General features: G+C 29.1%; 1 protein-coding gene across 1 annotated transcript in view; it reads right to left on the bottom strand.

The window, feature by feature from the left end:
- The window catches only part of LOC145849632 (ADAMTS-like protein 1), a 43,679-nt gene extending 20,026 nt beyond the window's left edge, over positions 1-23,653 (bottom strand). Inside the window, exons 1-16 of the mRNA XM_082954621.1 lie at positions 23,455-23,653; positions 14,852-14,953; positions 14,317-14,411; positions 13,862-13,907; positions 12,758-13,018; positions 10,741-10,861; positions 9,473-9,535; positions 9,030-9,175; positions 7,356-7,530; positions 5,636-5,795; positions 5,318-5,365; positions 4,966-5,176; positions 4,558-4,690; positions 4,005-4,098; positions 3,463-3,619; positions 2,060-2,228 (exon numbers count right to left, since the gene is read on the bottom strand). Coding sequence (XP_082810747.1) covers positions 2,060-2,228; positions 3,463-3,619; positions 4,005-4,098; positions 4,558-4,690; positions 4,966-5,176; positions 5,318-5,365; positions 5,636-5,795; positions 7,356-7,530; positions 9,030-9,175; positions 9,473-9,535; positions 10,741-10,861; positions 12,758-13,018; positions 13,862-13,907; positions 14,317-14,411; positions 14,852-14,953; positions 23,455-23,520 — 2,047 coding nt within the window. The 5' untranslated portion in view covers positions 23,521-23,653. The remainder of the gene's footprint in view (positions 1-2,059; positions 2,229-3,462; positions 3,620-4,004; positions 4,099-4,557; positions 4,691-4,965; positions 5,177-5,317; positions 5,366-5,635; positions 5,796-7,355; positions 7,531-9,029; positions 9,176-9,472; positions 9,536-10,740; positions 10,862-12,757; positions 13,019-13,861; positions 13,908-14,316; positions 14,412-14,851; positions 14,954-23,454) is intronic.
- Between the last annotated feature and the right edge of the window lie 468 nt (positions 23,654-24,121).

Below are 24,121 nucleotides of genomic sequence, written 5' to 3'. Positions count from 1 at the left end.
CCAACAACAAACAGGTGCCAGCGTATCGAGTTGTGCCGAAAATATCGAATTATCCGCTCGTAATTGCCTCGCTTCATGCCGCCAACAACGCCAATTTGTCCGAACGACAAACGTTTTTGAATATCTGCAAATCCCTTTTCGCCCGCTCTAAGCCCTCGCTTTAACTAAGGTTATTATTTCACGTTGCCGGGGAGTGTTTGTCTGAAATTGTGCTAAAGTGCAAACGCCAAAGTGGACAGTTTGGTGTCTGGAAACGCAAAGTTGGGTACAGACAAAAGGTAATGGCGTGCAGAAAAAGTGCTAATTGTATAATTTGTCGGCTGTTAGAAAAATTTCTGGCTTTTTGCCTTATTTTACACGAAATGGCGCAGTAAACTTTATTTTACGTTATAAGTAAAAATAGTATCTAAATGCCTTATAGTAGTCTTTATTGTGCATTTAAATTTACATAATAGCAAAGTATATTTATATCTAAATTAAAGTTTAAAAACTATCGTCTATCATAAGCTTAAATAAAAAAACAACTATATTTTTTATAGAATAAAAAAAAGTATGTTTAGGATAGAAATATTTAGAGTAAATAAAACTTTTAAAAAATGCGTTACTTTTTTTCTGTTAAAACAACTTAAAACAGTAACTTTTGGCAATGTAATCAAAATTAAATTTTTTTAGTAAAACGTTTTAGAGGTTACAAGTGTTTACTTGTTGCAAAATGCTATACACGGATTTCTGATCAAATAAGTATTAGTGAAAAGTTTCTAGGTAACTTAAAACTGCTATAAAGCTTACTAAGCTAAAGGTTATCTAAACACGTAGAAATTAACTAAGTAGAAAACAAAATATAACATCAATAAAAATATATAACTAATTTATCATCGTTTTTAATTATTTTTTCAATTTTAAACTTAAAAGTAAATTTATGGCGGCTAATTAAGCTATTAATGTTTAATATTCCAAAATCCTTTTTTAATGTGTGATAAAAATTAACAAGCTAAGCTGTATGCTACGCATCGATTTTATTAAATTATAGTTTAGTTATATACATAATTTGATGATTAACGATTGAAATAAACTCAAGATCAAACAATTTTTTTTGCTTAGTTATTTCATATACTAAACAAATATATAAAATGTAAACATTATACCATAAGCTAATTTTAAGTGGTTAAAACACTTGTTTTATTTTAAACTAAAAAAATCTAAAAAACAAAAGTTAACAATGTTACACATTTAAATATTGAAAAGAGATTGTTTAAAAAAAATTTTTTAATTTTTTATCAATCTTAATTAATAAAAGTGTGAACTGTTTAGGTATAATTAATTTACCCTTTTTGAAGTTGAATTTTGATAAACACAAGTAATTAACTACTGTATATATACTTACAATATACCTACCTGTATACTTTTTTTATTACTTTTTAACATTAGAAAAAAATATTATTAATTAATTCTTATCTTAGGATTATTAATCTTAAACCTTTTTTTGACAATTTATACATAAAGTTTCTTATTGTCGACTACTTTATCAAAATATTCCAATTTATTTGTGTTTATAAAAAATACACACATGTTGTCATACTTTTACATCTTGTTATCTTTTTATTTGTTATAAATTAACAGTTGTGATTGATTTTTTATAAAAAACACAGACAGAAATATTAAAAAAAAAACTATTTGGTGCCGAAAAGAGTTTTTTCGCATTTAATAAGAATTAGGAAAGAATTAAATTTTAGGTCAATCTAAAATAATAAAGTATGTTTAATCTGTGAAAGCTTACAAAAGATTACTGATGAATATTTTAACTAGCAAAACGCGTAGCTTGCACGAAAATAATACTAAAATATTTTAATTTTTTACTTATTTCATTTTACAAAACACCAACAACTGAATATAGTAACAACTTTAAAGTTGTAGATAATGTACATAGACACAATATAAAATAATACAGTAATAAAACAACAATAGTCATATGTTTACTACCTTTTTAAATATCCGCAAATTTTTAGAACAAATATAGATAAATCTGTGTATTTAAAACTTGAGAATTTATTATTCTCACCAAATCCACAAGTGACGCTGCAGCTTGTCCACTTGACAAATCTCCACACAAACTCCTCCTTGACGACCACCACCTCCTTCTCGATTACCCTGACAACCGATATCGGCGACCCCATCGCCTCGTTCACCCGCCGATGCGTGTCGAAGGGGCACAAACCCAAAAAGCATTTCTGCAAGTATTAATATTGTAGAATTTTTCTTTTTGAAAAAAATTTTAAGAATTGTTTAGATATAAAACAAATAAAAAACAATAACTTAACAATTAATAAAAGTTTTTTCTTCACTATGAAAGTAATTTTCAAGTAAAGTTTCGAGTAAAGCAGTAATTCAGTCAAATTTAGACATTAGCTAGCAGTAAAGTTATCTTTAAAATAAACATTTGATAGTTTTGAGCGAAGTCCCCTTTCGGCTTTGTGACGCTTGTAAAATCACCTTCTTTTAAATGCCGGCCTTACACAAACTACAAAGCCAACAATCTCCGAAGCAAACATTACAACTGCCGTTTGTTTAATCAAGAGTTCACAATCCAACTACAACACGACATTTGGGGTATCGGCTCTTATCGCAACTGATAATCTATAATCAACCTCGGATAATTTTTAAAATTCAATTTAGCTTATTAATGATGCCGTTTATAAATGGGAAAAAATTTGCCGCAATAAAATGTTTTGTTGTCAGTTTGTTGCAGAAATAGATTAAATTTTCCATAAAAAACTTTTAGTGTGTGCAGAGGTAAGTTTATAAGTTTATCTGATATTTTACTCGATAAAATCAAACAAAATACTTAGTGGCTTTTAAGTTTAAACATGACTTTCCTAAAATTTAGTTTACATGCTATTTCTTAGTTTGAGCTAGTTGATAAAATCAGTTAAAATACTTTGTACTTTTTAAACTTAAAAACTGCCTCAATAAAACTTTAGTTTATGTGTTTTTTTAAAGCTTTATAAGTTTTGAATTGCTCAGAACTGGTTTTTATTGTATAAAAACTTATTAAGCTTTATAATTAAAAAAAAAAATAAAACAGATAACAGTTTTACATCAGCAAAATTAGATGAAACAAAGACAAAAGGAAATGTATCCTCCTACAAAATTTTTAAAACGAGTAAAAAAAGTACTTAAAAATAAATTTTGAAGAATATAAATTAGTATTAAGAAAAGATTAAACTAACTTTAATTTTTTTTTTAATTTAAACGTTATAATTTAAAATTATTATTAAGTTTCTAACTGAGGATATTACTTATTCTTATAAGTACCATCTTTTTTTATAAGTTTTTTAAGCGCATTTTTATCCCTTAATTTTTTGATAATTAAATTTGTTTTTAACACAAAGTCAGCACTAGATTTCAACATCACAAACATTTATAAAGTACTTTATTTGCTTTAGTCATTTCTACTTTAAATACCTCGGTGTGAACGGGAGCCGGTCCCCTGCACCTGGGTTCGCTCTTGTACAATTCCTCCTCTTTAGTGATCCCCTCCTCCACGCATTCCACCCTCCTCGTCCTGAATCCTCCCATCCCGCAAGATTTCGAACATGCGCTCCACTCCCTCGCCTTCCATCTGTTTGTATTTAAGTTAGAAATACTTTTGCTAAAATGGTTGTGAAAAAATGTTTATAATAAAGTTTTGGTTTTGCATAAAGAACAATTCTCTGTTTAGGTTTTAGTCTGAAAAATTTTAACAGCTGCTGCGTTTTTCAGACTATGAAAGTTTGTTCGTTAGAAAAGACTTAAGTTGAGGGAATTCGATAAAGTTTGTTTCTGATACAAAATAAAGTTTATCTTTATTGAATTAGTGTAAATTAAGAGTTTTACAAAAAGACTAGTTAAGTTTTTGAATTATAGAATAATCAAGCTTAAAAGTATTTAGCTTGAATTATTTACGATCAAAGTAGGTTATTAAAGTTTTTTTTATTTAGCATAACTAAAGTAGCTTGAAAACTTACTTGGCAACTGGAGTAAACTTCAATACTGTTGAAGGTTTTTTCTGTTTCCTTTTCTTTGATTTTGTTTTCCGCAAGTTTTTACTGGCGTTCTTATCTAGAAAAAATCACTCTAGTTGCTAAAGTAAAAGTTGTTTTAAATCATCTTCAAATATACCTTTTAGTGATGTTCAAAAACTTATAATACATCAACTAAGCTCACAATAAGGTATCACTAAAACAAAGTTGAAAAATAAGTTTTATCACATTTTCGACTCAATTAAGCAAAAGTTACATCCGCAAGCATACGTCATTAAACAAAGTTAACAATTAAGCTTTGTTGCTTACAGTTAATTGAATTACTAAAACGTTTTCTAAATTAAATTAAAGTTTACTTTTATAAAATCTGTGTTTTGAACTACTATTTTTAACATTGAAACTAAAACATTTAATATTTTTGAAACATAAAAGCCATTAAAAAACTGACTAGCTAATATTTAAATATAGTTTATGACTCATCAAATATATAAAGATACTTCAAAAAGCATAATTTTACGAAATTATAGAAGTTACTAACCCTTCTTGCAGACTGTGTTGCACTCCATCACAGTGTTGGGTTGTCGTCTTGTTTCACAATTTACTGTAGGAGTCGCTCTGTTGTCGCATATGATGTACCTATTTCGCACTCCACTACCGCAACTAACACTACACTGTTCATTTAAGTAAATAAGTTAAGTAAAAATAATGTGATTTGTCCACTTTTTTAAGTAAATAAAAAACGCTTTATGGTTGTTTAAGTTTATTGTATTGAGTATAATTAAAGTAACAAATTAATACTTTTTGCTTATAAAATAATCTATTTTTTAATTAGTATTGAAAATAATATTAAGCTGATAACTTTTTTCAATGAGTTTTATTTGGAAATTTTTTCAAGCTTTGTTATCTTTAGAAATTTTTGTTGCAAAAAAAAAAACGATCAACTTACATCGGACCAGTTTCCAACGATCCACTTCGGGCACTCGAACGTGTTGCACGCTTCAATAGTTTCCGGCTTCACGAAGTTGCCGCACTCCGACTCGTCCTCATGGATCCTGATCACATCTCCGTTGTACTTCTCCTCCACGCACCTGATCGTCCTCTGCAGCGTCCCGTTCCCGCAACTCACGCTGCAAGCTCCCTTCTCGATCGTCCTCCAGCTACAAAATTGAGTCTTTAGCACCACGAAGCGGAAAGATAACATGATTAAACTAAACAGTATGTAGTTTATTTTTTGTATTTTTAATTTTAAGTGATGTAGCATGCTCAAGCGGTTAAAATAAATGTGAGAAACAACTCACGTGTGTATGCTCGAGTATTCGTAGTGTTGTTCTGGGTACTTATAAAATCTGTTGTAATAAAAAATCAATAATTTAATTAAATTTTAAAATGTTTAAATTTAAACTTTAAAAAAACTTTAAAGTAAATAACAAAATACTAAAATGTTCAAACTTTTGTACTTAGTTATACTTAGGCACTTTCATACAAAAAAATTATTTAAATCTAAAATAATAAAAACGTTGTTTTTTTTTGTAACCACTTTGTCGAAAAAATAAATATTTTTACTTAAATATATATAAAAAGACGTTTGCTTTTACGTTTTATCATAAACAACATACCTGGTGCCATTGATAGAGGGGCGCGCTTCCTTGCATAGGGGTAGCACGCATTTCACCCAGCGAATTTTCGCCTCACTCAAACCCTCTTCAATGCACCTGGAATCTGGAAAAACGTCTGAGCTGTTCGAAGATTTGCACACTGGCCTAATTTCTTTGTAGCCTTGAATATATTGGAGTAGTGTGAAAATGTATATATTGACTTAATTTCTTTATTTAAAGTAGAGAATTTCAGAGATATTTGCTTTTATTACTAATTGCTAATGAAGTTTAAAAAAAAGTAATTTGAAATTTCAAATCTTAACTATAAGCAATAACTGAGGAAAACTTACCAATAAAAAAAGGTTTTTATTAACGTGTCGTTATATTGAATATTTATTTCAACTGGTTTTGTTTTTATGCAATAGCAAAAGTTTACATAAGTTTGTTGAAAAAATTAAGTAAATTTAAAATTTTAGCGAATATTACGGTTTATACAAAAATATATGTTGTGATTTAATTTTAATCCAACTAATCCATTTTTCTGAAATATATTCTGCATAAATTAAACTAAGTAGTTCATTTATAGGTATTTTAGTTTACGCACGATATCTTCACAAAACTTAATTTAAACCGCAATAGTTTTATATTACTTTGGTTCACAAACCGCATTAATCATTTGCAACATTTTGGAAAAATAATGTTCTTTAAATTGAACAATTTAAAGAACAGAAATTACCGAAGACAGAAATTAACTGAACTAGTTAAGGTTTAAAGGTTTTGAGCTTTTTTCTCTTCTTTAAAGTAAAAAAATAAAAAAATAAAAAATTAGTTTTAAAACTACAATAACGCTTTTAATAGTTTTACAGAACAAAATTAGAATAATATTAAATTGTATTTTCCGAATAATTTTTGTTTAGTTTAAGCTTGGCAATGAATTTTAACATTAGACTATGATAAGTTTGTTATTGGCAATTTTTATTTTAATTCTTAATATTTATTACTAAAACTTAATGATTTTTGGACACGATATATATATTTTATTTTTAAAGATTGCATAACTTTTTTAATGTATTATTTTTTTCAGGCAGGTAAAGATATACTTTATGGAATTCATAGTTGCACAGAATGATAATGTTACATAGAAAAATCAAAAAATACTAGAGTTTTTCACTTTGCAACTTAGTTAAGTAATTAAACAAAATTTTAATTCATAGAAGTACATATTATAATCTTCTAATTATATGCAATGTAGATTACTTAAAAAAACCACTTCAAAAAATTATTCTTTTTAGTATATATTTTTTTTCTTTCTTTGTTTATTAAAATATCTAAAAGTTGTTTAATGCTAAGTTAAAATACTTATAAACTATAGTGTATACAAGCGAATTTTTTTTAAGTATTTTTTACAAAATTTTTGTTCAAGGTTCAACGATTTTTGAATACAGTCAATTTTCAAATGAATATTTAAAAAAAAGACTTGTTTGTATAATTAGTTTACTTAAATAAGTAGAAAAAAATGTATATACCAATTTTTAATTGGTGTGTACATAAGCTTTTTATAATATTCTAAGTTTTTAACGTTAGAAAAAGCATTAATTAATCAAATATAAAAGCTTCTGTTGAGAATCCAGAAAACATAATAAACAAACCAAACCACAATAACAAACTTGTAAAAACAATCAGTAAACTGTACCACAGTTACAAATACTATTTACTATTTAATATAAAAAGTGTGACTCACCATCGCCGCAAGTGGCTGAACATGGAGCGTGGTTGCCAGTAGCAACGGCTAACGACCAGATGACGGGTTTCAGTTTGTAGTATTTGTATCTGATGGTTCTGGCGCCCTCGTGCGGATGCTTGCATCCCTGAATGAACGGGCACATTCTGTTGACCATCATCGTCTGTCGTTTTACCTAAACGTTTTCAAAGTTTTTATCTGTAATCAGCTTTAAGTTGCTTTGATACTTTGCTAAACTTTAAAAGAACTTAAAGAACCAGAAACAACTTGCTACACTGCAAGACTTTTGTTTGTTGTATACATTTGTATGTTTTTTGTTAGTAGTTTGTAAATGTTAGTGCACTTAATTTTTTTAACTTGCTATATAATATTTTTTTTATGTACAAAAAAATTTTAAACACAACTTTTTGTGAAATTTTCAAAGTATAAATTTTACTTGTATGACGATGAATTATATTTAAATAGCTGTTTTTTTATATTTATAAAAAAAAAGTTTATTTCTGCCTTTTATGGATACACATTTATTAATGTATTTTAGCTGTAAAACTAAATTTATGTGTATATTTTAGTCTGAGAAAGTATGGTAAACTATAATTTTGAAATGATACAAGCTTGTACTATGCTTAAAAACATGTCTTAACATTTTGGCTATTGTACTGAAAAATTTACTTCGTAAGGCTTATTGGAGCTTGTACAAAGTATAAATTATTTAATTACCGGTTTTTGTTAGATAATCTTTTTGGCATTTAACACTGAACGTAGAAAGTATTTCTACTAAATATTGTCAAGAAACTTATGTTAAATTTTTTAAATAACTTTAGATTAATTGAAATTCTTGCGCGAAACATTTAAAAGTAATATACCTAAAAAGCTTTTAGTTTATGTGCCAAGTCTTATAAACTTATTTACTATGTTAACTATTACAAAACACATTATACTAACAGTATTAAGGTAGTTACCTAGTTTTGTTTGTTTTTTAACTATCATTGATAGTAAAACTTCATTAAACAATTTATGTATTAAAGGTTATGCAAACTCAAACTTTTTTTTATACTTTATACTTCTATGCTGATTTAAGATAAAATATTGCTAAGTAAAAGATTTTTTTTTATTAACTTTAACTTTTTATATGCCTTAAAATATATTCAAGTCAATTAAAATTTCGTAATAAAAGCAACTTTTAGTTGAGTTAAATTAGTTTAGCTTAAAGTTAAAGAATTTCATAATTTAAAAACATAATTATAGTTAAGAAAAAAACTTCCAGTTAGTCATTTCAAATATAACAAATGGAAAGTTTTAGTTTTTTAAGAGTTTTTGAGGTTCTTAAATTTATAACTTTAGATGTTTTGAAAATTTTAAAAACAAAACAGCAAGTTTTATGTTTTTTTACAGTTTAAGTTTTCTTTTTCTTTAAAAAATATTTCCAGTAATCTTTGTAAGGTCATAAGCATTCGCTTTATAGTTTTTGAAAAGAAAACTTTTATTTTTTTTACTAAATAAATACTAACGCTTATAAAGATTTAGAATTCACAAAAACAATCTTAAATTCAAGTGATACTTTGAATTACTTAGGAAATTAGTGTTTATTTAAAATGATAAAGTTATATGGAACCCTATTAAAAAGTGTGAAAGCACATGAATAGATTTCACTAGTAATACAGCATGCAAACTTACTACAACTTTCGCGTTTTCTTTAATCGGCCCTGCGAAAGAGTAAACAAAGTCGTCCAAATTTGACAGCTCCTCGGCATCAGCTAGCGGTTGTTTTGCTTCTTCGTTCACTTCTATCAAGCTGAGGTTTTTCTCCTCAGATACTATATCTGCAATGTAGTTTGTTACGTAAGCCGAACATAGTTGTCGTGTATTTGTAAAATTAAGAAGCTTACATTTCTAAATTTTTTAATAATAGTTTTGTAATGATTTTGAATTTTTATTACAGCTTAAGAGTATTTAAAAAAAAATTAACAAACAGCTGTTTAAAAATTAAACGAAATGAAGTGTATATGTTATGTAAATGAGCGACAAAAAAGTTTTTTGTAATGTTCATAACGACAAGAAGCTTAAGTAAAATATCAAATGCTATCAGTGTAATACTTTAAAACATTAAACTAATTTACCGAAGCTAACATCCCCAGAAACTATAATGTTTGTGCTTGATGCTGGAATCTCTGTGATTGTTTCTGAAAATGAACAATTATGATAAAGTTTTAAAAATTTTAACAAAAAATTACCGTTGTATTATATGTTTTTACTTTTTTAAACTTTTTTTTAACAATATGATAGATTCTGAGAAAAACTAGCATCAGAACTACTAACAAAAATTGTAAACTATTGTAGTTAATGTATATTAATTTCCATTATACTAAAACATTATACCAAATTATCTAACACTTAGTACTTATGATAGATTTTTTCAAATATACAAAATTTCAATTTTAATAAGTTATAACTGTTTTTGACAAACCTGTTTAAACTTTTACATACGAGTAAAAGGCGGTGAACTATAAAATTATAAAATTATTTCATTTATTTGTTAACTATATTTTATAGCTATAATTTAATGAAGCATTCTTCTTAATTTTATTTTTTTTATACGTGAGAAATAGAATTTTATACATTTATAAATTTACGGCAGCAAAATTGTATGTGTAAATTCATCAAATGATCAATCTTTAGATTAAAATATTTTTGTAAATGTCAATTGTGGTAAGGTCAACAATTTAACATGTAGATGATTCATTACAGATATTAAGTCAGCACAGATAAAATATCGAATTACTTGGAACTAAAACGAGTAGGTATTAAAATAGTTAGAATACTACTAGCAATTTAAAAAAGTTTAAATTATGATGATTAAGGAGTTGAATACAGTTTAATAGCCTTGTAAACTGATTTAAAACTCAATTTAAGTATTTTCTAAGTATGCACTTCGTAGAATATTATAAATCATTAGGTTTATACTCTTCATACGATTGTAAACACATTAACTTTACATTACTACCTCAATGTTTTAGCAATAAGTGTTTTTTTATTTTATTATTTCTTATAATTTTCAACTTTTTTAAGATATTGACAGTAACTTCTTTGCCTTTGCAACCTAGATAAGTTTGTTTTTTTTTTAGAAATATATCGCTCTTTGTAATATTTAAAATTTTATTTTTTTTAATCAAAGCTGATTAAATGCATGCAGAAAGTATCTTGTAAAATGTTTGAAAATATTTTTCTGGATTTAAAAACATGTTTATTAGTAATGATAAAGTTTTTTTTATTCTCAATGCTGATAAGTAAACTTTTAACTTTTTTTTTTTTGAAAAACTTTGGAACACACTTTTTTCACAGCCAATATATTTAAAACCGAGCGTATTATATTCATTATATTTTAAACCGTTATCACTTGATGACGTCACAATACCGCTGATCAATCTGCATGAACTTCCGTCTCCTCCGCAAACTCCGCATTTGTCATAAACTTTTCCTCCATACAACACTCCGTCGCATCCCGCACGCTGTGGAGTAGAAACTTTTTGTTTGAGTTTAAAAACAGCTTTAGGTGCGCTATAAACAGCTTGCTGTGTTGTTTTGTGAAAAAAAAATTAAAACTTACTTTAAAATTTAATAAAGCGAACATTTTTATGTTTCATGTTTTAAACCAGTTTTTTATACCAGAAACTGATAAAATCCGTCCTAGTAGGAATCAGTAGTCTATGAACTTTTATTTTTGCACATTTTAGACTAAACTGTGAAATTTTTAGTATACATGTTTTTTTTTTGAAAAAAAAGCAGCCGAAGAAAAAGTAGAACATTTTTTTTTAGTTGGTGAAAACTTTGCTAAAAGAATTATTTTGTTTAAGTAAAAAACAATCAAAACACAAGTGTTCTTAGCATTTGTTTATGGCTATCAAGTTTCTGTGTGACTCAAGATGACTACAACAGGAAAGTCTTCAGCAAACAAAGTAGAACCAACAAACAAAAATATCCGGTAATGCTATAATTCAACAATCTGCAAAAATACTATTGTTTGAAGAGTATTCGGTTCTGTTTAGATAGAAATAATCAGAAATAGCTTCTTGCAAAACTGTTTTTTTTTTCACTGTATTTTTTACGCAATTATTTCAGCTACTACTGAAGTTATATTCAAGAATAATTGCGTCTTGTGATTACTAAACGAAAAAACATGACATCGGTATGTATGATAATCACACACCAGTAGAAATGTTTCTTTGCTATTTCGAACTTGGCTATGGCTTATTCCGAATAATTTGATTTCGACCACTGTAACACGTTTTAAACCGTGTTAAAGCGAAAAAATCTAAACTCAATACAATTGTTTCTGAATTTCCGTATAAAAGAATTTTATTTCACGATTTAACAAAGCAAACATTTACATTAACAAATCACATATGCAGACCACATAGACATACAAATTGCAAAAAACATGATAATTCTTGCTATTTTGCTAAACAAACGATTTAGCAAACGAGCCTAGAAATTCTTGTTTCAATTACAGTTTTTCTTTTTTGTTGTTTTTTAGTTTTTGATGAGAAACGAGTTTTACTTTTCGTCATTTGTATAAAATTGTAAATTACTCCAACTTTATTCGGATAGTTTTATAAACATAATGATAAAGTAATGCGTTATTATTTTTTACTTTGCCAACCATATAAGGTTGAATAACTTATATGACAAAAAAGTTTAATGATGGGAACAATAATCACGTGAATGAAGCGATTTATCATATTTATTGTTTTCGCTAACCAAAATATACGCAATCTCTTTATGAACGCTGTATTATTGCTTATTATTCGCAACCACAAGTTTTTTTCTTTTTAAAACAACCAAACAAGAAAACCCAAACAAAGGAGATTACAGTTGTCAATTTTATTTTAAGCAATAAGCACACAGTATCATAATTACACTGATGGAATTTTCTTGCCGAATTACGAAAATCTTAACGGTATTTTAATCAAGAGAGTTGCGGCTTTTTGCTTGGAAATAAAATCTTCAAATATTTCTCATACCAACCCAACTTGGTATAAAAAGACGAACTTTTTCGTTTTAAGTACGCAAGGAAATCCCAGCGTTTTAAAACAAACTGTTTTCATAATTGATAAAGCACTAAATGCCAAAGGAGAAAATGTGAACTTAGCACTTCGTTTAATCTAGACAATTAAAAATTTAGATGGAAATATGTTGGTGTCTGTCATGAGGCTGATTAAGAAACTCGTTTATCCTTTTACTGTTTCAAATTCAAGCAAAAAACAAACCACACAATTGTTTAAAACATGATTTTTATACATTGTTTAATGTTGTGATGAAAAGCGTTTTTGGAAATTTTTAAAATTATTTTATAAAGAGAAAACTTTAAAGCCTATGCTGAAGTATTAAATTATTTATTCACTCACTTCGCATTTTCCTTCGATGCAAACCCCGAAACTCTTTTGCGCCTGGCAACGGGTTCCGTCTGTGACCTTGTCGGTTACCATGGCAACCTTGCCCGTCACGCTCGACCTGCAGTGGAGGGAGCAGTGGGAGTTGAGGTCCTTCTGCAGCCTTTGGTCGATGAGGTCGGAGGTGGTCAGCACGGGAAGCGTCCACTTTTGAGTTGCCGAGTTGAAACTTTCGCACTGACGTTGTCTGAAGCTTACAGAGAACTGCGGGCAGTCCTGCAATTTATATTTTAATAATGAAATTTCCTTATGTTTTTAACAAAAATTATCTAGAAGTTAGTTTTTTATTCTACGTTTATAAACTAAAGAAATGAAGTGTTTTAAATAAGATCGTCTTTTAATTATATTTTATAGCAATCCAGCAAATAAAGTTAATTAAGCTTCCTTTTTAAATATGTTTTCTTAAAGTTTTTGATAAAAAAAGACTGCACATTATTTTTTTTGTCTGCATGTAGTTTATGTGAGTTTAAAAAAAAACCTTTTTATTTCTGATAAGTTGTTATATCTCTAACTATTTCAATGGTTTTTAACTGTGTTTTAAAAATTGTTATTTACAATTAGTTAGTACCAAAAGAGTTCATGCTTCAGTTACATCTATCTTTTTAACTAAAATCTAAAAATAACAATTAATTCTAAAATTTTGCTCAGTTTATGTTATTACCTTATGAACATGACTAATTAAAGAGTAGCAGTGTAAAAATTACGTTATAATGATGAAGGGTTAGCACCATTAAACATAAAACTAATATAGTAATAACATCAATGGAAGCCTGCATAATGGACTTTGTTGATGCAAGAATTTGGTAGGACTTATACAAACAAAACGTTGTGAAACTTTAAACTTTGCTTAAACCCGGCTACTGTTTTCAAGCACCGCAGTTATCAAGAAACTTGCAAATACTTTAATACCCTTATTGGACCCCAACACACTGGAAAGTGTTTGCTTTGCGCTTATGAATGTTTTCCTCATGTCTGCGGGTTTTTTTGACTCACAACAACATAACTGACCTTATTATGACCAAATAGTTTATATTAGTAACTTGTTGGTAAAATACGTACCTCAGTCGAGCATAGTTTGTATCTATAATTTTCTCCAATGCATGTTCTGTGAAAAAAACCATGTGTTAAAATAACTTCTAAACCTAAAAATAAGCTTTTTAAAATCTTTATTTAAGCATAACTAAATTTTTTAACACAACAAGCTAACCTATTTAAAGTTTTATTTTACAGAGCAACATACTTTTATGATTTTAACAAACGGTGCAAAATTTAAAGTGTTACAAACATATGTATAACAGAAATTCGTACAAAAATTACAACGTAAAAAAAAACTTAAATTTTTTGATGAATTTGCTTTTTTGTTAGATCAAACAGTTAGTAAAGATCAAACATTTCTATTGAACTAGAACTTTATTGTGTTTATTGTATTTTTGACTTTTTAGTTTAAAAAAAAGTTTTTAATAAAAGTTAAATAGTTAACCGCAACTAAAAAAATTAAAAAAAAAAATTCTTACCCATTCAAACAAGATCTTGAAGATTTAGAAATTCCAAAACCACAGGTTTTTGTACAATCTGACCAATTTGACCATTCTGACCAAAGATTTCGCTCCTGTTGATATTGAAACTTATATCTAATTTATATTTGAATATTTCACTACAAGCTTAGTTTGTAGATTTGTTTAAAAATCTGAACAAACTTTTAATGACTTTATAAACGTAATAATCAACCATATTGTATGATAAACTAAATACATGCAATATAGTTAATGCAATTTACAAACATTGAAATATTCCAATCTATATTTTATAATAATAATTTAATAATGATAAACTACAATTAGGTCGATAAACAATTTTTGAAAGCTCAAAAACAAACCGATAATTGACATTGGAATTCATTAATCATAATAATTGATGCTTTACAATGATAAATCGACATGTAAAGATCCAATTGTATGAGAAAAAATAAATTAAAGAAATCAAAAACATGTTTTTAGACATTTTTAAACTCTCAATAATTTTTAAAGTTTTGAAAATTTTCAATCTTACATGTTTGACTACGCTGTGCCACGCTTCGTCATCGCCGCTTCCCCCTGTCACGTCATAATCCTCGTCGTCTGACGTCACGAATTCCTCTGCCTTGACTATTATCTGCAAGAAAATAAAAATAAAATTCAAGGGGTATCATGCTCAGTGCGATCAGTTTCTAACCGATTAATAAAAACTTGCCAGTCATTTAAATCAGATAAAATTGGAATCCCCGCTAAGCTCATGTTACACCTGCCAAACAAGGAATTTTATTCAATGTACTTTTTAATTTTTTAGTTGTTTATGGTCAATTTTATAAGTTGAGTTTCTATAAAGAACCGTCACTTAAGTGCTATCAAAAAACCTTCGCTTTATCTAAATCTTCTTGTAATATAGGTGTAATATTTTTAATTACTTACTTTTGTAATTTATGCTTTTAAGTACTTTTTAATAACATTTCTTACTTTTTATATGTCTTATTTTAAGAATATATGCATTAAATTGTGAAAAAGCTATTTAAACAAGGAATTTATGTTCTCCGTTGTTTAAAAAGTCATCTTTTAAGGCCATTCAAACGTTAGAAAACACTTGAAATCAACGTAAACAACAAAAAGGAAAGTTGCACAGGCACGCAATAATCTCATAAATTTCAAATTCCTCAAAATTCAAACAAATCGTTGAACAAAAAGAAGCAAGCGGTAGAAGTGATTGTTCCAACAAACAAAAGCTTGCGTGACTGCGCGCACAAACCTCCACTGCTGCTGGGGGTTGGCGAGCAAACAGCACGTGGTGAGAAATTGTTACGTCACAAAGACCCGCCAAAAGCAGCTGTTTGTGACGTTACTGTTTTGTATCGAAGACAAGTTTTGTTTACGGCGACGTTGACCGCGCAACCTACTTTATTTTGCTTTTTGTTTGGCGATTAGCGGCAGTTATGTTTACCTGTCTTATCAACGAATTACGCGCGAGAAGTGTGTGTTTACCTGCGCGCTTTAATTTGTGCTTTATTGAGCGGATTATCTTGTTTACTGATTGTTAATTGTTTATGAAGGTTATTGACTTGTCTGAATTTAATTTTGCGTTTCAATGTAAACTGATGCTTGCTTGTTACAATTATACCATAGTTTTTATTTACATCATGCAATAAAATGCATCAATCTACTGAGACAGTTCTTAATTTAGTACCCAATTAATTTTGTTTACAAAAACTTGATGTGATCGATATTTTTTTTGCTTAGGATGCCATTAATGCAGCATCAAATTTCTGCAAATGAGCACGAAAAATTTTAATTATTCAGACACATAAAATCAGGTACCTTTTAATAATCTATCAATCATTTAACATGTACTGACAGATGGGCTTATGATACCACAAAGATATTTCAGCATATTAACTCATCTAAAACTGATGTAAATTGAAGATCCTTTTAAGCTTCCAAATATGAAAATATTGAAAACCCAAATTTTAACTTTCAACTTTCTGATTTACGGTTATTTTTATAAGTTCATTAGCAATTAACTAATCCATGAATAATCATTTTATTTAAGTTAAAACAAAAATATTTAACATTTTTTAACCAAATTAAGTTATTTTTGATAACTACCGATCATTTAAAGACCTACTTTTAAACATAACATAATATGTGTTATCGCATCAAAGCATGGGGAAATGTCAAAATTTCACCATTGTCTTTCAGACTCAAGCTGTTTCACTATATATAACAAAGCGAGTGTCATGTCATATCTTGTCATTTCGCTCAGTCACTAAACAGCAGACGCTGTTATCTTTCACACAGTTATTAATTGCTATAATTAGGAGCGCGTTTTATTTGGAGATTAAATACTTTCGGTCGCTACAGAAAAGTAAGATAGCAGCAAGTATACAGCTGTAAGCTTATAAAAAAAAAAATAAGAAACCCAAAAAATATAAATAAATAAAAATGTTTTTTATAGTTAAGGTAAGCTAGATTTAAGTTTGAGTGAGCATAAAAAAATCTGAATTAGACGTTGTAAAAATCTTTTCAAATAAACAAACTCCAGATACAAATAAATTATTTTTTAAGATCAACAAAACTTTCTCTTTGGTATACAATATGACAAGCGTAGGCATTACACGAATTGTCACGCGTTTACACCGAAATACAGATGTTTATTTTAATTTTATTTGAGTTTTATTCGCTTGCAACCGCACAATCCTTCTCTGTCACAACTTGAGTGCCTTTTAAACAGTTCACTTTTCACTTTTGATTTTTAAATTTTTGCATTTAAGCCCAAATATTGCCAGCAGCTTACATTAGAAATTCCCTTTCTAGCACTTAAATTTTTTACCATCAGAGAATTTTTTGTTTTGGGTTTGTCTGCCGTTGCTAGAAAAAAATGAAACGTCTGGAAAGGGTTTTGAAACTGAAATAAATTCTTCGACCCTGAAAGAATCTTATAAAAAGAAAGTTTTTAAAGCTGTCGTGGTGAAAATTTTTAAGGAGCTGTCAAGCGACTTAATCTCATTCTTCTTCGAGAGGCGAGTAACGCCCCTGAGATAAAAAGGAAAAGTTTTAGAAACAAACACAGAAGCGAGTGCACTTCAAACTGTGCCATCCACTGAAACAAGAAATAAATTTAAAAGTTTAATCTCGCAATGCCTTTCCCTTTCGCAGAGAGCTACTTCACAATATGCTAGTGTTGCAATTAAATACAGATCAAAATTATATATGGCATTAAAAACCGTTTCGAAATAAAGTAGCAAAGTAGCACAAGAAAGTTGAAGCGGTTGAAGTGATGAGATGATGAGAAAGAGTTAGTAGGTCGCTCGCTGATTTAATCACTGAGGAACGTAATTGTAAATAAGATCTGATGACCTTGGCTGACTTGCGCGGTGCTAATAACACGATTTCACTGCAAATTTCAGCGTAATTAGCTGCCAAACTGCTTTTTTGTAAACATCAGGCGTCCTAGGTAGCTTTGAAGCTGATGTGTTTCCAAAGAAAGACTTTCTTTAATTGAGGTTAATTGACAAAGTAATAGCTTTGAGTTGTTTCAACACTTGAAGTAAAATTCATGTGAGTGCAAACAATGAATAATATAATGTTTTTCCCTAAAAAGCGTCTAAACGGTAAATATTAAAATACTCTTAAGTTTATATTGTAGTTTACGATTTTTTAGCTGTTTATCCACTAGTAAAACTAAAAGAAAATCAAAATTTTCAAGAGAAAGCCAACAAAATGATAAGCATGAACTCGGGATTAAGCGAAATCCGCAGCATGGCAAAAATCCTGAACAAAGTTATACCTAAAAAAAAAGTAAAAATAAATCAACTAAAATTGCGCGCGTGCCTTGACAGGCCACTGCTTCTAATGCTGCTAAATTTTAAACTAAAATTAGAAATTTGAGCCATGAACTTGCCGCGAACGGAAGCATTCGAAGGTCGAGTATCACGGAGTGAATGGTTTTTGACCAGAAAAAAATTCAATTTTGATTATAAAGCGCGCGCCGTAAACAAAAAGCGTGGGATGAATGCGCGGTGCTAAAAATAAAGAAGTTTTTTGTTTCATTGTGCTTTTTTTACTAGGCTAAATTTTTAACAGCTGGTTTTTTTTTTTGTGTTTTTGTCACCTGAGCAGTTTCATTCGTATTTAAGTGTTTACTTGGTACCTGTTTAAGCCTTAAAGCAAACAAGTTGTTGGGACAAAAGCCGTTAAAATATAAAGCTTCTGTTTTCATTTCTCAGCAAAAAAAAAATTGCATTCAAATAACGTTTATTTGTGTTTAATCTGTTTATTTATTTGTGTTAAACCTTTATTTGTGTTTATATTTAATTCGTGTGTTATGCGTTTGTTTTTGCCATTCAACCCGCAGTAGGCAAGCTTGAATTTTGAGCAATGAAATAACTGAAAAGATGCTCACTTATTGCACGTGTTTCGCTGTATTAACGTTCAAACTGCAAAACAAGTCAGCTGAGCACAATGGGCTCCTTTACATCAGTTTAACCTGGCAATTTCTCTTTTGTGAGCGAGATACTACGGCCTCAATAAAAATCAACACAATCAAATACTTTGAATATTTCTATCTGTGTGTGCTTTTTTTTATGGAAAAAGACATATTACATGATCGGTTTTTCGTCGTGCAAGAAGAAATGAAGCTTTGTAACGAACTTTTTTATTGAAGTAACGAATTTGATTTTAACAAAGATGCGCAAAAGTTGAAAAAAGAGTATATTTAAGTGATAAATTTGTTATGAAATGCTTCAGAGAGGTAAAAGGGTATACTGTGTAACTGTATACTATAATTTAAAATGTCTGAAACCAGTTGGAATTAAGGTAACAAATATTTTTGTGGTATCCTGTTATAAACTGTTTTGTAGCATTTAAGTGTGTTTTGAATTTTAAAACATTTGAATTGGGAATACAATTATTTTCTATTTACTTCTACAAAGTTCAATTATAAAGGTATAAATTTTGAAAATTTATGTAAAATTTGTTTTAGAGTTTAATACAAACTAAAACTTCCTGGCTGTAATTTAAAATAACACTAACATTAAAATGTTTAACTTTAACTCCAATAACTTGTTTTACAACATTTATGACAAAAGAATCTAATTAAAACCTAGTAAAGTTAACCCTAACAGTTTAATTGAACTTTTAATTGCTTTAGTGGTTTTAAGTTTCTTAAAGCTGTAACTTTTAAATATTAAAGTTTATACAGAGCTAAGCAAATGTGAGAAATGTATTAACAGAAATCGAAACTTCCTTTAAAACAGCTCTTAATTATTCATGTACTTTTCTTATTTATCTCATGTGTTCTTTTATTGATCCTAGTTGTTAAAAATAAGTTTGTCTATATATAGATGTTCCAAAAAAACTTATAGTATACTTTTATTTATGAAATGAATGTTTTTCTTAACCTGAAGTTTTTAAATTACTTTTAGTTTTGTATGCAAAATTTCTTTGTTTTTTTTCTTAACTTACAAATTCACTTGTATTGTTTAATTGTTCCTAGCCTATATGTTTATAAAAATTGCTAATATTATTAATACTTATAAGCGAATTTACTACAATAAAAAGAATGTGGATGAGTAGCTAGCTATTTTTTATAAGTTATTTTGAAACACGTCAAAATGTTTGCAGCAAATTTAACATGAATAAACTAAACTGTAAAATGAATTTATTGCATAACACATCTTTATAGCAGCAGATTATAAAGTTCAAACTGCTTATAAATTATTTATGTGTGTATACTTTAATATGATTTTGATAAAAATTGTTTCAAAACATGCCACTTTCAGGCTTCATTTTTTAATTAAGACCTGTGTATATGTTAGAAATTAGTTCTAAATGATTTACTGATTAGAAAAAAACATTGTTTATATAATATTAAATCTGACTTTTTTTTTAATGCAAAACCAAAGCTTAACCCAAAGTACTAAAACCAAACTTTATCAGCCACAAAAGCCACCAAAGGCAGGAATAAAGATTTGATGTTTACGTTTGATACAAAAAAAAACTTCGACATTGTTCATGCTTAACGCTTTTAATTGATTTATCTTTGCAGTTATCATGTTTTAAAATTCTTCAGCAAAAAGTTGAAAGGAAAATAAGCAGCGTTGTTATCAATTTACTTTTATTTTTATCTTATTTGTGCTGTTTGTACGCACATCAACAAAAAACGCAAACATGCAAACTGTTTAAAAAAAAGTTGTTGTTATCAGTTTTCTGTTTACAAAACAAATAAGAGTTTTGCTGAAACAAAACAAAAACGTTTCCTATTTTGTTCCGATCACGTTTTTGTGTCGACTGTTGCTGGAATTCGTTAATCAATTTGCCATGCTTAGTCGTTTAAGATTAACACAAACATAAACACGTGAAATACAGTTTTTAGATTGAATAATTTGATTTTAATGATTAGAAGCATCAATTATTCGCCGTTAAGTTCACTGTTTTGACGGATTTGGAGCTTTCTTGAACCTTAGTGTGGAGGTTCAACGCGAGTAAAAAATTACCAAAAACGAACGGAATGTATTGAGAAACGCTCTCACTTGTTTCGACCCACTCTTAACATTAAACGGCTTAACATGCACCTTCTCAGTAAGCAATTGTTGCGTCATAATGTTTGCACAAGAATTTAATTTCTGGCCACAGCTTTCTGAGAAGCTGTCCGGTGGGCTCAATATGACACTGTTTTACATAATTTCAGGGTAAAGGGCACAAACACAAAGCGCTTGGTTGCCAAGCGACCAGGGGATTTGCTGACGTCTGAGAGACTTTAGAGAGCAATTTGTGATGCGATTTGAATGGATTGTGATGTAATTTCACCGTAATCTTTATCCCGCTCAAGTCCCCATTAAAACAAAAGCAGAAGAGATAAACGACAAAAGTTGGTGTTTGCGATTGAAGTCGGGAAAAGCTTTAGACATGCAGATTTCAGAGAATAATTACAGGTAAAAAACAACAGTCGCTTCAATAAAGCAAGAGACAGGTTAAGACAGTTTTTATATTGAGCTTGTTTGCTTAAATCAATCAAAACAGTTGTACTTGCATAAGCTTTTAAGCATATTGTCATTATATATAGTTTTTATTGTAAAGAAATGTTTATAGTGATGTGTGTAAAAAACAAACCTTAATTTAACTTTAGGCTAAGCTTCTACAATATTCTTAATAGTTAAACAGAGTGATTAAAATGACTTTGGTTACTTTCAAGTAATTTTAGTGGTTATCAAAATTACTCATTAAAAAAATCATACACACTTTAAGATATGTATACATAAAGTAGCTGCTTACTCTTTTATCTTTTATCGATAACCGAAAGTTTTTTTTCGTACACAAAGTCCTTGGACCAAATTTTTTAGCACTTTTTTATCGTTTAATAAAGTATACTCTTAAATTATCAAAAATATTCTAGATAAACTTCTTAATGGACAACAAGTGTTAAGTTTTTTTTTCCAAGGATAAAAGTTAATTAAGCTGTTAATGTTTTGTTAAGGTTAACAAAAACTATAACATAGTTTAAGTTAAGCTCTTACAAAATATATAAAGAAACAATTCAAAAAGCATTAATAGACACATTTTTAACACATTCCTTACTCAGCTGAAAAGAAAAGTTCTCAGAAAAGTGTTAGCATTGCAAAGTGATTCCAAATAATAAAACTAGCTACTAGGCAGAGTTATCTCTACAATTGTATGAAATTAGAAACAAGCCAGACAGGCCACATGAAAAAGGCTCAGCTGCGCAACCAATAACAAGCAGGCAGAGCTGCCTGTCAAGTAACAAGATAATGGACTCTTTGTTCTGCCATCTCGCCGAGTAGCCGGTGCCTAAGACTGACGTTTGATTACGAGATAATTGTGTTGAATGGCGATTGTGTTGAGAAACTATAAAGACAACGCAAGCGGACGTCAAACACAAAGCAACAGTTTCTTGAGGACCAGAGGTCAGCCAGGGTGCAAGGCGACGCCGAATATTTTTATTGAGGGCCGCGCTCTGATAGGAAGGCTTAACTTGCTAGCTACATAAACACAAAAGTGCTACTGTTCGCAGCGGATTACCGTTGTGATACGAGGATAACCATCAGAAAAACTAACTAAATTCAAATCGCGCTCGAGCTCAAAACAAGATAAAAGCTGTCGAGTATTAAACAAACACCTCACAGCAGCGGTGGCCACCTCATATAAAGTGAAACGATCAAACGTGCAAAAGCGACGCCGAGCAAACTTTCAGCAGCAGAGAAAAACTTTTGCTTTCTCTTTTCAATGTGTGTGTAAATGCTGCCTGCCCGAAAGAATGCTTGCAAGATAATCGATTAAAGTTGAACTTGAAGCTACTTGCTCGCCTCATGTTATGCCGCTGTATATATATTTATGTGCTAGATGTGACTTTTATTAGTGCAAATCGATGGACTTAGCCTCGTTTTATGTTATTAATCTAGCGCTACACAATTCGTGTGGACTTTAATTAACCCTTTTTCCAATTTTTAGCTATTTTTAAGCTGAATTATTCAATTTGTTCTGATAAATTTAGACAGGAATTTAAAGTAGAAAACATGTTGTTAAAAATTACAAGTTATAAAAATAAGTTTATGAATTTTATAAAGCATTTCTTTTTTTGAAGCCTAAAAATAACAATTTAAGTTGAAACTTTTGTCTCATATGTCTAAAAAACGCAAAAACCCACACATCAATAAATTTAAAGTACAGTTTTAACATTATGGCATACGTGCGTAATCAATTTTAATGTAAATATTTACCAAAAGTAATCGTTACAAAAGGGTAAAAATAGACGCTGGAAAAGTTTGATAAGTCATTCCACATTGGCGGAGAGTTTTAGAGACGGCTGTACACATTAGTGATTATTTTTTGTATATGTTTTTGTTAAATAACGGTGCAATGTAAATTTTTGCGACGGCTTTGAAAGCAAATTGGCTGCCGTAAAAACCTCACTGAACAAAGTCTGCAGTGCTTTGTTTTGCATTGAATGAGCTACCTTTATTTTGGTGTTTATTCTCAGTAAAAAAGCAACAATAAACATTTGTGCTTTCTTTCAACCGTATTGTGCTGAAACTTGCACACAAACTCTCAGCTACTTACTGTTATAAAACTTGGGAAAAGTCCCACGTGAATTAGTAATGAAGCACTTACCAGCAGCAAGAGGAGGCAACAGCAGCAGTGATGTGTTTTCGTGTAAATACTCGCAACCCGAGTCATTCCAATTTATCAACTCAATTCTTCCAGTTCTTCTCTTTGTGTTTTTCTACTGCACAAATTTTATTCTCAGCAAATTATTTCAGCTTTCAGTTCAGATCGCTGTTAATCTCTTTTATTTCAAAAGTTTAAATGATTACACGGCGTCTGTAAAATTAATAGTTAGTGTGTTTATTACGGGCTATCTGGGACGCGAAGGCAATTAATAAACAATGATGAAAATTTTATTGTCCATAAAAAAATACTGCGGTGACCCGTGTTGCGGTCATAAAACATAAAATTAATATTTTAATTTGTTTTTATTACATTGTAAACCTTGAAATAATGTTTGCAACTAAAATAAAAAAAACAGAGTGTGAAGAAATGTTTCTTGAAAAACATAACCGTTATCACGAACCGTATTTATTTATCCTTATTTTTATTTAGCATATAAATAAAGTATAGCAATAAATTTATTAAAAAATCATTGTTGAATTTACAGAAGTTTAAAAACAAAAAGTAAGTAAATAAACTCACAAAGTAAGTCTGCAGAAACTTTTATTGATTTTCAAACAAAACAAATGTTAGCAACCAAGCTCTAAAACTTTTAGCTGCAATTCAAAAC

The sequence above is a fragment of the Thalia democratica genome, chromosome 2 (genome assembly GCF_965202585.1).
Source record: "Thalia democratica chromosome 2, ktThaDemo2.hap1.1, whole genome shotgun sequence".
In the NCBI taxonomy this organism is placed as follows: Eukaryota; Metazoa; Chordata; class Thaliacea; order Salpida; family Salpidae; genus Thalia; species Thalia democratica.
This window is presented reverse-complemented; position numbering and strand designations above follow the sequence as displayed.